The following is a 14,807-nucleotide window of genomic DNA, read 5'->3' on the forward strand; positions in this document are numbered from 1 at the left end:
AACATATATGAAGTATCTACGTATTATTACACTGCGGGCTCATGCCCTACCCGCTCCATGATTTCCCAGCAATCAATTTGGTTTCCCACTTGAAGGTGAAATTCTGGGATTTTGTCTACTTTTTTTATCACATTTTCCCTGTTTTTAGACAGTTTATAGTGAGATGGCAGCAGGTTTGCCTCGTAGAATAACCAAGGTAGGCTTATGGACATGCGATTTTGCCAACGAACAAACAAAGAGACTGAAATCGTCAGCCTTTTGATTTATTAATTAGACATTCTGAGTGTAGCTTAAAACCCGGTATTTCCCTTTCGAATTGCAACTAAAGTTATTATGACTTTAGGAAACTCAGCGATTGCAAGCCGAACCTGTTCCTGGCATAACGGCTGTTCCAGATGAACACAATGCTAGATACTTTAAAGTTTCAATGGATGGCCCTAGTCAGGTTGGAATTTTCCCTTTTGTCCTATATAAGCTAAGTTGATTAATTTTGTTCATCGCTCATTGGTATGTTGCGTAGCCGTAAATTTCTTTACTCGTAGGATCACTTAAATTGCTTAAACCAGCTTTTATTTTGGTGTAGCCCTAATAAGACTTCCATAAAAGTTAGCCCTAAGGACTTCAAGGTTTAGGATAAGGGTTATTTCCCCCCTCCCCCCACCCCACTCCTCTTTCAGTTTATGGGGTTAGGATCAGGGTTTGTTTTGGGGGTTACCTGCCGGCAGTGTAGGGTTGACAAGGTTAGAGTTAGGGTAGGGTACCCTGTGAGTAGGAACATTTCATGGTTAGTGTAGAATTTGCACAGTCCAAAAAATATGTTTTAACGTTTTTGTTTTGTTTTGCTAAACTAGCCTGTCCACAGACATTTTTTTCTTTTTAAAGAATTGTACAGGTCCGCAAGTGAAGCGAGCACAGCAGAGTGAGCAGGGAGTGCAATCACATGTGCAAAGCATGAGAAAATAGAAAGAAATGTCTATAGACATCTTTGGGAAAAAAGTTCCTATTTTATGTCAACACCTTGTTATTATCACCTCATTATCACCCTATCATTCACGAGACCAGTTAAATTGAACCAATGATATTAAAAATGTTAAATGTTTGTGAAATCAGGGATCAAGCAGTTTTCTGCCGAGCTGTTAACAAGCTCCAATTCTTAAGATAATGTGAAATGAGTGATAAGAATAACATTATTCTTTGCAAACTCTGCACATAAATGTATAATTTCTGCTACTGTATTTTCTTAGTTTTTTCTGTGGCATAATTTGATAATTTTTTTAAGGTGTAATAATTGTTATTCCTTATGTAGTAATTGTAATCATATTTTCATAACTTTAATAAGTTTTGGTAAGTTTGTCAATGCTAAATAACGATTGTTTGGGTTTTTTAGTCACCATTTGAAGGTGGCAAATTCACACTGGAATTGTTCCTCCCTGAAGAGTATCCAATGGCTGCACCAAAAGTAAGATTCATGACAAAAATTTACCATCCAAACATTGATAAACTTGGTCGCATATGCCTGGACATTTTGAAAGGTAAGTGGATTAAACTGACATCTCATTATCAGGACTTGCTGGTGAGAAGTTATTTACTAAGGGGACTTGTTAATTTATTAAGTTTTTCCTATCTGTGATGAGTGCTACAAAAGTATACAATAAATTGCAGTAAACAATTATCAGCACCATGCAAATGACTTATTGACAGACTGAAGCAAAACAGACAACAACAGAATGACCGGATGACCAATAATTTGACTAACAATAAACGACTGTTCAACTGTGACAAATAGACGGTAGTGTTCATAGCCAATAACATCTTAACAGCTAAACTGACAGGACGACCAATAACAAAGCAACTTAATTGGCCAATCAGGTCAATAAGCAGAGTTTAATACCACCAACTGACGTGATACAACCCACTTTGACTCTGAAGATGACTACAGCACAGGTTGTTGAAACATCAGTCGCTGTCAACAATAGTCCTATTCAGGACTACATTCACCTGGACAGTCATGTTCCACCTACTAATAAAATGACTCAGCACCTGGTGTTAAATCTTTCCCAATAGTGGGGAGATTTAGAATGGCATTTAAAGCTTGTGGTTGATGTCAGATTCAAGTTCACAGTTTCTGAATTAGAGAATGAGTAGGTAAAAGGTGTCTAACACAATTCTTATGGATGAAACTGACATGAGTATATTGATTATTTTCTTTGTAGATATTACAGGTCTAAATTAAATTTGGGTTAAGATTTCTTAACCTAGGTTGATTCTCAATTTCCTTTGCCTGCTAGCCTTAATAACTCCTAGTTTAGGGTTAGAAGACAAAGGACACCTAGACTAAAAATTTTTTAAAAATTTTGGCCTGCAACATAGATGTAATGAACAGCAGATGACAAGTTGAAAGGGAAATTTGAACGTAAAAAAAATTGTAAACCATAATTTGTTTACTCGTGGAGCACTTGGAGTTCTTAACATGTTGAAACGTGTGTGCGTTCAGATCGAATTGGAATTTGTAAGTGTTGGTTTCTTTGGAGAGGGGAAAACCAAAGCACCCGGAGAAAATTAAACGTCTCAGAGCAAGGGAGAAAACCAACAAGAAACTCAACTCACATATTTCATGGTTCGATTTGACATTATTTTGCCGTTGCCATAAAGATGATTCTAAATCTCTCTAATGTATATCAACGTTATTGATTCTAGGAGGAACAGGGATTGATATTTTATTTTCTACAACTGTAGATAAATGGAGCCCAGCTCTTCAGATCCGTACAGTTCTCCTATCTATTCAGGCACTTCTTAGTGCCCCAAACCCTGATGATCCTCTCGCTAATGACGTAGCTGACGAGTGGAAAACAAATGAGAGCAAGGCCATTGAAACTGGTATGTAAAAAGTGTATTTACAGATTTTAAAAAAATTTTGCAACTTGCATATTGTATTCATATCTGAATTTTTCTCTTCATGTTGAATGAGATTGGTAAAATACTGTAAAATTTGTTGTTTCAGAGTGAACTCTTGAGAACATCCAAATACTTATATCATATTTCACGTTCTTGTTGTTGTGAACAATAAATTGTAATAGCGTGATAAATGTTGCCTTCTAGGTTAATTTCTGCCACATTTTGGGCCAACTTTTAGAAAACCTGCTAAACCTTTTAAACCTGCTAAGGAAACATTATGTACCAAGATGCAAAATGGTATGAGAAAAGGTTGCAAGCTATGTAAAATGAGGAATAGTCCATTCTTGCCACAGAGTTAACCCAAGAACATAAAGAGTGATTGACCTATTTGAGGCTTATAATGACAGATGTTGAACCATGATTTAACTTCACTTCCACAAGATTAAAAAAAATAATTAGTAAAAAGATGATCCTTTTGTAATCTTATAATACAAACTTTAACAAAACTCCCCAGAGAGGGTAAACTAGGGCAATCAGAATGAGCTTACTAACTTGATCTGTGAATTGCCTCTTTAAATTGCAGCAAAAGAGTGGACAAGGAAATATGCCAAAGGAACTTGATAGTGGTTCTTTGTTTAAAGAGTATGAAATTCAGTGTTTTGTTCAAGTGCAAAGTTTTCAAGTACATACTACTGTGCCAAAAAAATTGCTTCTTTTAGCCGTACTGATACAGAAACTCTTTTTGTAAAATATTGCTTAGATTCATTATTAATAATAACCAATGAATGAAGCTTGTAGATTGTGTCTACGTGTATGTCGCGATAAAAGTGTAGCAATACTCAGAAACAAGCTTGATTTTTATGTCGGGGAAACCCTGATGGTGAGGGATTTCACTGGTTGTTTACCAATGGTAAACTACCACATAGGCAAACCAGTCAGTTTATGGTTTGGATAGATAGAAAGCAACAGTCATGACTGGTAAATTTCATCCCAGAATCACGTTTACCATTTGTACATGTACAAAATATTAATATTAGTTCCATTAACTGAAAAATGACCCGAAAGGCCTGAAACTAGTATCAAAGATGGCTTTAAAGTAATGGAACACGAATTTCCATTGGAACCACGGTGGGCATATGTGACATCAAAAACGCTCACCCTCATTCATCTTCTTTAGTTTTAAAGCAATTCACTGGAAAATTTTTAACAATGTAGAAATTTGAATTTCCTGCCATTTTGTGCTATTTTTGGTAACAAAATGGTGGAAAATTGAACTTTCAAAACGCTATATCTTTTAAGTTGATAGGCGTATTTGAAAAATTTTTTCACTTTTGACATCCTTGTGGTGAGTTCTTTCAGAAACCATCGTTAGATATCCTATAATACTAAAAGCAAAATTTGGGGGGAACTTTGTGACATCAATTTCCCACCAAAATGCCAAAATCTGAAAAACCAAAAACATACAATTTTAGGGAATGGTGAGTTCTATATAAAATTTTAAGCGAATTGTGTTAAAACTAAAAATATGAAGGAAGGTGAGCATCTTTGATGTCACATATGCCCACAGTGAACATTCCATGCAGAACAAACAGGACTGCCTTCTCAGATGTTCCATTGCTCTGGGAAATTTTCAACTAGAACTACTCCATTGCTCTGGGAAATTTTCAACTAGAACTACTCAAAAAGTCATATTCTGTTTACTTTCTAATGGGATTTTCTGGAAAGCTTTTTGTTAACGACAAACAACCACTGTTTCCCAACTGTCCAAGATTTTGTAACCCCTGAACACGGACATCATCTACATGCAATTTCTGTTGTTGCTTCTCCTTTTCAGCAGAGAGAATTGACTGTCATAATTACATTTGAGTTGGTGGGCTCTCAAGCTTGATTTTATGACAAAATTCCCAGTGTCTGCCCTAAAGGCCCGGCCCTTTTGATTTGTGAGATGGGAGACTGGAGACAAGCTGCAATTGCTCATCTCCAGTCCCTCACCTTAGAGGATTAGTGACATACTAAAACTGTTGTTGACATAATCCCTTCTATGTCTTTCCATGTGATGGGAATGACCTTGGACCCTTTCAAAAGTCAGATCATTATTCGTTTCTGGGAAACTGTCCACCTACCCCTCCCCTGAGCTAACATCAACACTTACTTCTCACTTAAAGCAAAATGTTGGCTTAGGAGACAGGTAGGTGGGTAGTTTCCCAGAAACGTAAAATGATCCCAAAGGTCTGGGCACAGTTTGGGAAAGTAGAAATGATCCTGACTTGTCCCACAACCATCCCAGGCTGTCGAGGACATCTTTCTGCTTTATCTTAGTTGGCAATATTTAGGGGGACTGAAACACAGTGAAATCCCTAATCATCTGGATAATGACTTTAAAAATTACGCTTTATTTTAAACACATGATTTTTGTAGTAAATATTTTGAAGTCTCAGGTTAATCCAAAATTTCCTTTGTCTCTTGAATTATTAGGACTAAGAAACGAAGAAAATTCTGAATCAAATAAGGTTAGCTAAACCCGAGCATTGATTTTACCTACAACAGAATGATACATAGCCTGAGAAACCAGCCAACATTTCTTGATGCCACCACTGCTTTTCCTGCACAAAATGATGTGTGAGAAATGAGTGCAGAAAATCTCCCACACAGCGTGACCAATCAGAAGCACTACCCAGATCTGAAGAGTGATGCATCATCAGTGTGGAATTTCTGGGCTTGTTTGTCAGATGTCATTTTGTGGGGAAAGCAATGGAGGTGTCATGAAATGTTGGGTGTTTTCTCAGGTTAAGTAATTTTCTACTATTGATAGCTAGTTAATGCCAGGCATGACGTGAAAGTCCTAAAAACTGCTGATGTTATAATTGGAAAGTTTAAATCCCACAGTTGTAAGAGTATAACTGTTACTGAGTAAAAGACTTGTTCGTAAATACAATGTGTAAACTTCATGATATCTGTCTTCTCTCAACTCTATTGATGTCAAAATAAAGTATTATACTGTTTTAAGAATTTGCTGTCAGGATTATCAAAATATGATAACAGAGGGGACAGACAGCAAACTGTTGTTGCTCGAAATATCTACTTTGATTATAAGTCGTAACTGTTCTTCAGTAGGATGCCTAAAACGTGTGCAGTTCTACAATTAACTGGTTGGGCTCCATTAGATCCTACACCAATCAAGCCAGAATGCTGAAAACCATTAATGCTAAAACACATGCCACATTTGCATATTGGGGCGCATAGCAAGAAAGAGACACCCTTTTGCGCGCGACCCATTCGGCAAGAAAGAAAGTGGATGTTATTGTAGAACACGGGGTTTTGTTCACATAACCTTTATTAAAACGATCCATAGATCGGAAGTGTATGTGTATTAAAAAAGGATCCTGCTGAGTAATTAGGGGAACGGACGGCTTGAGAAATGGGCAAGCGCCCCAGAAAGTCTCTATTTCTTCAGCTTGTGGCGATTGCTTATGACTCTACATTTGTTATTCCTTGTACTGCTTTCGTAAACTTTTTTGAAGTGACCCCTCAGGTAACGCCCCCTTACCTGAAAATGACTCCCCAGAGCAAATCAATATTTTGAAAATGAACCCCAGCAAAATGAAATCCCCCCACCCCACCCCTCACAGGTAATAAAGGACCAGTCCCTGAGAGGAAAACCTAAAGAGCCAATCTGCGTTTTAGCGATGTGAAAGCACCGTATAAGGTTCAGTGCCTGGGCTAAGTCTGTTGTGTCCCATTTCTCTCCTCTCCGTTTGTCGCCTTCCCTAGCGTCTGGCGCGTTTCACACATGGTCGTTTATCTCGCTCACTCTACCAAACATATCTCTAAGATACTAAAGGAACAGCTTGTAATCAGTGGAACAGATCAAACTTTTCATTGTCTTTATTGGTCCAACCCCATCTTCCCCTGAATTAAAACCCAACCCTCCCTACTCATTTACATTCACTCCTTTAAGTTGTATTGAAGCTGTTCATTGGCTACCTGATGCCTCTAAGTTTGGTGTGGAAAACTGTCTCTTTGGAACGAAAAACGCGATCCAGCGCTCCATTAGCTCAGTTAAAAGAGCCATGGACCAGTGAACGGATACCCCCAGAGCTTTCCGGTCGTTTCGCCACAAAGTCATTTCGCTACAAGTCGTTTCGCAGCACAGTCTTTACGCATCAATTTGGAAAAAATAAAGAAAACTTTGACCCTTTTTTTTCTTTTTTTAAACTTTAGTGCGCGACATCGAACTTCTTGAATCCGAGCCTACAGTGAAACGAAAAATTCTTCACAGCGAATCCACTTCATGATGAAGCAAAGGGACTTGTAGCGTGACAACTTTGCAGCCGGAGCGAAACGACCGTATACCCCCACATCACTGTAGGGTTAAACTGGTTCATATTTAAACATATTATCGCTTTAAAAAGATTTCTATTTCTTTCATCAGTGTACTAATGTTAGCTTCGCAGACTGTATTCTGTAATTTGGGCCGACTAACAACATATTCAAGACTTGCATGCAACGGAGGTCGAGCGTCAAGCTTGCGCAAACTTGAGAACAACTCCGCGGGGTGGTGAGATGATGGGTACTGACGAAGGCCAGTTAGAACATCGTAGGCAAACTTGCTGTAGTGCGCAGTAGCGGATATGATCATTGGTCGATTAGGATGTGCAAAGCGGCTGGCGATGTCCATTGCGACAGCTGTGTGGGTATCCATTACGTACCCTGTGTGTTTAAAGGTGGATCTAATTGTATCCAGACACCTTTCTTCTGAGGTAAAGTCGGCTTTGAATACGGTGGATAGTTCGTTCCTAAGGTCATCTGAAATCTAAGAAAATGGCATTGACACTTCGAGACGTGTTAAGCTTTTAACATCGTTACAGCGTGTCTCACATACGGCAACAAGGTTAAAGTTTGAAACATTGCGGAACTTCGTTGCTTTTTAAACAATTTTCAACCAAGACAAGCGTAAAGGGCTCAGTTCACGCAATTATGACGGCGACGCAAACAAAAATTCGCCCTGTCGGCAGAGCCTTTCTCTTTTCGGCTGCTTGAATTTGGCGTCAGTCCTCGCGAGAAGACGAATACAGGCTCTGCTCGTAAGGTGACAAAAACAGCCTCAGTTAAAAAAAAGGTACGTGGGCTCTACACTTAATATCAAACAGTACAAGTTGCCGTTGCAAAAAAAGGCAAAGAAATGTACTGAAATTCAGAACGCGCATGTCGGGTTGGGAAGTTGGGAAGAGGTGCATTCACTGCCCACCTACCCCTCCCCTAAGCCATTAACACTCAGCAAAATGATGGCTTAGGGGAGGGGTAGGTGGGCAGTTTCCTAGAAACGTTTAATGATCTTTTCCTTGTAGTTATAGGAATTCCTTGCTATTGTCGCCGTCACGATTGCTTAAAATAAGTTTTGGCCAACCGTTCGCGAATCACGGAGATCTTGGTCAGCAAACCACCGCCAAAGTATGGCAAGAAATGACACAGCTCTTTCGCGAAATGTAACTGCAGCGCGCTGAGAGAGGAAACCTAGACACAAGCTGTACTAACAGGGTTATCGCATGGGGAGATGAAGCCTTTACTAGCCTCAGAAAACGGTCGACATTTCGCAGAGCCACAACTGGTTTCCCCTGCAAATAACGTCTGAGGATTCAACGCAGAAATTCCATACTGATGACGCGTCACCATCCAGATCTGAGCTGTACTTCTGATTGGTTGAAGCAAATTTCCCTCGCGGCACGACCAATCAGAAGAACTACACAGATGTGGGTAGTGACACGTCATCAGTATGGTATTTCTCCGCTTGCTCCTCTGACGACATTTCGCGGGGAAACTAAAGGTGGCGTGAAGAAATGTCGGCCGTTTTCTCAGACAAGCCCTGCACTAACCTTAAAGATCTTGTTTTCTTCCAGCGACCTCATCAAATTGGCCACAACTGTTCCACTCCCAGAAACGTGATAAATGAGTCTCTCTAGATTTGATGATTTAAGGATATCTATGGATGGTGAGATGGTTGGTTGTAGGCGACGAGTTGCCATGTTGTATGATCCCGTATGAAAAAATTCTGTTAGAACGTTGTTCTCGTTTGACGCACAAACCAGGTTGTTGAAAGGTATGCCCATTTCCTGTGGAAAAAACAGCCCAGAGTTTATAAGGTTTTTTTACATACTGACCTTGACTCCACGCCTCCGGAATATTGCGTAAATTTCAATTTGGTAGTCACGAATTTGCCATTCCACAGAATTCTCAATCAGATTTGGCTGATTGACAAGGCTGGCATAGACAATTCTGCTTTTAACTCATAGAAAACGCCTCAGATTTGTAAACTACCATCTCATAAAGTTAAGAATATATGGAAATCATATATGAGAACTACCGGGTGTAGAATTATATGAACGAAGATCATCGCAGTTATAGACGCAACCTTTGCAGTTGAGATAAAAAAGAAAGAAAGCCCGAAAAAATAATTACAATATCTTACCTTGACATAGTACGCCGCCAGAATATTGCCGAAATTTCCTGTTGGTACACATAAATCTGCCATCTCGCCCATCGAAATCGCTCCGGATTTCACAAGATCCAAGTAAGCAGAGGCGTGATACACAACTTGTGGTAGTAGCCTACCCCAGTTTAAGGAGTTCGCGGCACTTAATTGCACACTAAAGGTGTCCATAAGCTTTTTGTTAAAGGATAAATCGTTGAAGATTGTCTTTATTGCAGTTTGACAGAAGTCAAAGTCACCGTTTACTCCAATAACACGCGTATTCGGGTCATCTGCGGATACCATTTGCGCTTTCTGGATTTCACTGACTCCTTCTTTTGGGTAGAGGACCATGACTGGAGTTTTAGGGTTACCTTTGGAAGTTAATGGAATTATCTATCAGATTAAAGAGGCACCAAGAAACGAATGATGCACTTCCAGATATCACTAGCCCGCGAAGCTGGTGGGAATAGCAAGCGAGTACTGTAGTTTTTTGATGGTGGAGCCGCGAGAAGATTGGGAAAAAGTCAAATTGCATTTCGCCGCTAGCGGAAATCCCTCGCAGCTCCGCCACCAAGAAAGTACCCCGGACATAACAACCCCGCAGGCTACGCAGGCCAAGGTATCACTAAGAACTGGTGCCTGTAAATTTTAGGTACCCAAGGGCATGTGTCGTACCCAATACGCTTCTCGTGTGAAACAAATTCAACTGGAGCGCAGCAGATTACAAGAGCTTCCACTGTATATTCTTCACACTAATCATACATACCCTTGAAACCTTCCAGCACGGCGCTTCCGGTATCACCAGACGTAGCCACAAGAATCAGAAATTTAACAGGTCCATCAGATGCCGACCTCCTAGAGATACCTTCGCTAAAAAAATGCGGCGTTAACTGCAAGGCAAGATCCTTGAAGGACGCTGTTGGTCCGTGAAATAGCTCATGCACATAATACTGGTCATTAAGTTTGACAAGAGGAGCTATCATCTCGTGTTGAAAGTTGTGAGAGTATGCTTTAGTTACCATGGACTGAAGGATAGAGGGATGGAGGTCGGTAGGTGATAACCATGTTTCTAGAATGCGTAAAGCTCCTTCTTTGTAGCTGCAGTTTACAAGTCTTTCCCACTGACCTAAAATAGGAACAAAGGCGCCACTGTGAAAGCTACACACTGTAGAAAGAAACTGGACCGAGTTAACTGTCGCAAAGACTTCTGGGATTGTTACTAGGGATAAGGGGAAAATGGTCAATAGGATCTTAAGCAAAGACGTTTTTGAGCGACGTACGTCAACCGGAAGTGTAGTCCGCTACACAGCCGTTTTTAGTTTCGTCACGCAACGCTCCTCCCCACTAACGTGACGACACTAAAAACGTCTGTGTAGCAGACTACCGGAAGTGAGGCCTTTTCCCAATTAACATGCCTAAACGTTACTAAAATTGTACTGCTAAGTGTCCGTTCTCTTGTAAAGAAGATTTGCCGAAAAATTGGGTAAAACCACTGCCCAAGGATGCAAAAAGCCGACTTCCGGTTAACGCCTATCGCTCAAAAACGTCTTTTCTTAAGTTCCCTATTAGCTGATTGGCGCGTCCCCTGTAACAATCTCACAATTGCGGGACGCATTTCGGCAACTAGTTCCCTCCTCGTTTCTAAACTGGGGTAAGGAAGGGCTAACTTTCACACGGCTGTCTAAGTTGGTTTATAGAGAAGGCAGTCGGTCTTCAGAGTAGCCGAGGAGGTTGTAAAGAAATTCAGCTGGACCATCTACGAAGGGTCTTCCAAAAACTATTGAGATCACCCTAGTTTCCCACGCAGACGTTAATTATGCGTTCTTTCCTCGCAAAAGGAACGCGTGATGAAGCCCGGAGAACTTCTGCGCGGAAGGCTAGATCATCCTAGTCTCCAACGCTGCCATTTTTGTGTCGTCAAGCAACAATCAGGGGCACCCAACGTCAATTTTCGGAAAATATCTGTTCGGAAGACGATTTGAGATCTAGAATTTTCGGTACATTTGTTGGAAAATTTCTTGCTTGCCTGCCTAGTCTCCTAGCATTTTAGAACATCTAAAAAATGGTATAATTGCCCGTTTTTAACGGATTTGTCACCTAGAATTTTCGGGAGCCTTTTTTCTGGCTGAAATTTTCGAAAAGGTAAGTTTTGATCCGTATAATTTTCGGAAGACTAGACTTTCAGCTAGGAAATCCGAACAGATGAAAACTTTTTAGGGGATGAAAATATGCCTATACACACTGTTTAAATACTAAAATACATTTAACAATACTATGTTTAAGTGGTTTTGAACTATATTTTCGTTGGATGCCCCTAAACAATGTAGCAGGCGCTTGAGAGTTATGGAAAATGCGCAAAAGCCCGCTAAACAAAGTAAGACACCTGGAAAACTAACCTAAAGAGAGGTGCGGTATGTTTTTTCTCGGTACATATAACCCTCCATCAGGAGCTAGACCTTCCAATACAACATCTAAAAACCCTGGACTTTCTTCCCCATCCGGGTATTCCGTTCTTGTGCTAACGTATCCCGCATCACCACCCGCGGAGTCCATTAGTTGTTGGAAAACTTTTCCCGCAATTTCTTCAGCAGAATCACCTCGAGCGCAGGTGATGCGAACATCGTAGCTGGACTCGTAAAATTGCTTCCGATATTGAAGAATCTCACTCATACTTATCCCTGAAATAAAAATCACGTGATCAGCTAGTGCCAGGGAACAACGAAGGGGGTGGGAGAGAGGTGTACTTGGACCGATTATGGTGAAGGTTTTTTTTTCTCAAAATCAGTAAAGAAATCCGTAAAGCGTGGCGTAAGAGTCTTACGCGCGCGAAGCGCGCGAGCCTCACACGCCCGTAGCGTCTCTCCCCAGTCTGGCTTTCTGTTTTCAGCCTCGTTCCAGACCTTTTGTTTGACTGCTAACGTGTACTTCAATACGCAAAAATACGGAATGTTTTGCATTCTAGGTGAAGGTGTGCCACTGGAATTTTGAAACTCTTTTTTTTCATACTTTACCTTTATTGAAACATCTACAGACCTACAAAGAGGCGACCATCACGCACTCTATACCCTATCACATTCATCAGCACAATTTAGACTAGAAACAGAGAATACCTACCCACCGGACTACAAATTTTACACTTAAATTGTTGCCATAGCAGCTTGTAAATGTGTGGGTTAAAATTAACAATCCATGCGCCTATTGTGAAACTATAAGACTTCTATCTCTGAAAATTATCGCTTTTTTTCTTCAACGGGAACCTAAACTTGTACCCAAATCTCCTACGGTCACACTGACACCAGTAAGATCTGGGTACAAGATTTCCAGGAAAACCATTCAAAGATGTCATTGAACGGCAGGCTCGAAAGAAATTTTATTTTTCTCCTGAAGTTTTCTCAATATTATTTTCTGCCAGCTATATTTTGAATATTGAACTGTACTGTATCTCTTAGAAATTTAAGTGGCAAACTTATATTTTGTAAATCACTTCACCATCATTCTGTCCAACAATGCGATTCACTTTCATCTCAGCTAGCCGATTCAAAATATCACCATCCTCCACATCCAAATACACAACCGTCCCAAGAGATTTGACATGTTCCATAGCTTTCTTGTGCATTGGATTAGAACCACTCAGAGAAATCACTGCGTCATTAGTAGAATACTGCAAGAGAGCCTGACCCTCGGCATTGACAAAGCCATCTGATCCAACCTGTGAGAGCTACATGTATAAGAGAATACAAGTCAGCATTAAAGGAATTCTTACCTAGTTGCTCCACACTTTAAGCTCTTAAAACAGCTAACAGTAAACCCAAAAGTAGCTCAAAGAACATTTAACAATTTCTCCTCATAATAATAATGTTCAATAACACAGAAAAGATTAGGAAATAAAGCATGTTTAATACTACAGCAAAGTTAAGGGTTCCAACATGATTTGTGGAAAACATAATAATGAAAGGCAGTTTCCTTTATGACGCTAAATGATGGCTAATAACTGCTGGAATGCAATAGCCTTTCTCATTGGCTCTTGAATTACTGCATATTTTGACTGAATAGATGGACTTCAAGGCTGTCAATTACTTTAGACCAGGACATCTTTGGAAAAAGTAGACAAAGATTAGGCAGTTTCTGATCATAGCAGTATAGCAGAACTGTTATACACCGCAGATTTACATTTATCTCCACCCCTGGCCCCTGTGGGACTTGAACAAGGTTGGAATGGATAATAATTTTTAGACTTATAGAAATAACGGAACTGACTGGACAAACGGAATGTTCAAAGCAGCTTTTTATCTTTCTTTCTTTCTTGAATCACAGTCCTTACCTTATCTGCAACTGTCATTCCCCACACAGTTTCCAAAACATCATCATCAACATCAACTACTTTTCTTCCCAAGCGATGTCCCAGGATTCTACCTACAGTTGTTTTGCCAGCTCCAGGACTCCCCATTAAAATAACATTGTTGCCCTGTTGTTATAAAAAACAAAAGACTTGAGCTGGCATGAGATTAAAGTTTTCAATCTGCAGGCAACAAGAGAGTTGGCAGACATAAACTGATGAGAAAATGCCATAATGGGATATCAAAGGGCTTGTAACTGATTCTTATTAGTTGTGTATGTTAGTAATTCATTTTAGAAGTTCAGGCAGCTTAAAAAGGTCCAATAACAACCTGTTCAAGACCCTAAAAAGTGAGATTGTATACCCTGTTTACAACTCAAGACCCTAAAAACCATGCCCTGTTTAGCAGCATATAATAATATTGTTTAGGCCAAATAAGGGAGTCCCAACAGGGTAAGGGGTCACTGTTAAGAAAATGGCTTTGCCCAGTGTATTGGCGGGTCAACTTCATACACCCCATTATAAAAACAAAACTGCATCACCAACACCTAAAAATTTTGGGGGGGAGGGGAGGGTCAAAATTAAATAACTTATTAAAAACGCGGGGCACTTGCTATTTTCTGGCCTGGGAGGGGGCCCTTGCAATTTTTTTTAAATCCTTGCCAAATATTTTTCCCTACCCCTCTCCCCCTTTTCACATAATATTGGCCCGGTAACCTTTTTATGTCTAGTCACCTTTGATCGAAATCCGCGAGTCAGAAATCCTTTCTGATAGCTAAGAAATCGTCTTGAATGTTTTTTCCTCGGGCTTGTAGCGTAAAGACGAGAGCATCTTTCAAAAAAACCCGTCACCATCCGGGAAGAAGACACCCGTCGACCGGGTAAAAAGCACCTCGGAAGCCGTGGTAGTAATGTCATCTTAATGGACAACATGAAATGTAGGTCGAGTAGAAATCAACTGCATGATTAAAATGGGAGTAACTTAGGCATATGATGGCCATACAACTGCCACGTGTTAACCTACCCGACCGTCACGAAAGTTTACCCACGAGGGAAAGTTTGGTTATACTAAATATGTTTTTACATGAGGGGATAGTTTGTAGAACT

General features: G+C 40.1%; 2 protein-coding genes across 2 annotated transcripts; one reads left to right on the top strand and one right to left on the bottom strand.

Moving 5' to 3' along the window:
- The first annotated feature begins 58 nt into the window (after positions 1-58).
- LOC140923056 (ubiquitin-conjugating enzyme E2 N-like) lies at positions 59-3,692 on the top strand. Its single transcript, XM_073373114.1, has 5 exons — positions 59-196; positions 344-445; positions 1,388-1,532; positions 2,737-2,877; positions 3,479-3,692. Exons 1-5 carry the CDS (start codon positions 164-166, stop codon positions 3,514-3,516), a joined length of 459 nt encoding a protein of 152 aa, XP_073229215.1. The 5' UTR covers positions 59-163; the 3' UTR covers positions 3,517-3,692.
- Positions 3,693-6,784: 3,092 nt separating this feature from the next.
- LOC140922849 (threonine synthase-like 1) lies at positions 6,785-14,739 on the bottom strand. Its single transcript, XM_073372883.1, has 8 exons — positions 14,436-14,739; positions 13,686-13,829; positions 12,854-13,082; positions 11,761-12,042; positions 10,131-10,490; positions 9,362-9,735; positions 8,769-9,005; positions 6,785-7,708 (listed from the first exon to the last, which is right to left on the bottom strand). Exons 1-8 carry the CDS (start codon positions 14,631-14,633, stop codon positions 7,292-7,294), a joined length of 2,241 nt encoding a protein of 746 aa, XP_073228984.1. The 5' UTR covers positions 14,634-14,739; the 3' UTR covers positions 6,785-7,291.
- Positions 14,740-14,807: the final 68 nt, after the last annotated feature.

This window comes from Porites lutea, chromosome 13 (assembly GCF_958299795.1).
Source record: "Porites lutea chromosome 13, jaPorLute2.1, whole genome shotgun sequence".
NCBI classification, from domain to species: Eukaryota; Metazoa; Cnidaria; class Anthozoa; order Scleractinia; family Poritidae; genus Porites; species Porites lutea.

Excerpts from the sequence above, each read along its gene's own strand:
- LOC140923056 (XM_073373114.1), top strand. The coding sequence starts at position 164 with ATGGCAGCAGGTTTGCCTCGTAGAATAACCAAG. Across the intron at positions 197-343 it reads TGCCTCGTAGAATAACCAAG|GAAACTCAGCGATTGCAAGC; the intron begins GTAGGCTTATGG and ends TTATGACTTTAG. Across the intron at positions 2,878-3,478 it reads GAGCAAGGCCATTGAAACTG|CAAAAGAGTGGACAAGGAAA; the intron begins GTATGTAAAAAG and ends TTTAAATTGCAG.
- LOC140922849 (XM_073372883.1), bottom strand. The coding sequence starts at position 14,633 with ATGTTGTCCATTAAGATGACATTACTACCACGGCTTCCGAGGTGCTTT. Across the intron at positions 12,043-12,853 it reads CATTGTTGGACAGAATGATG|GGATAAGTATGAGTGAGATT; the intron begins GTGAAGTGATTT and ends TTTTTATTTCAG. Across the intron at positions 9,006-9,361 it reads TGGCGGCGTACTATGTCAAG|GAAATGGGCATACCTTTCAA; the intron begins GTAAGATATTGT and ends TTTTTTCCACAG.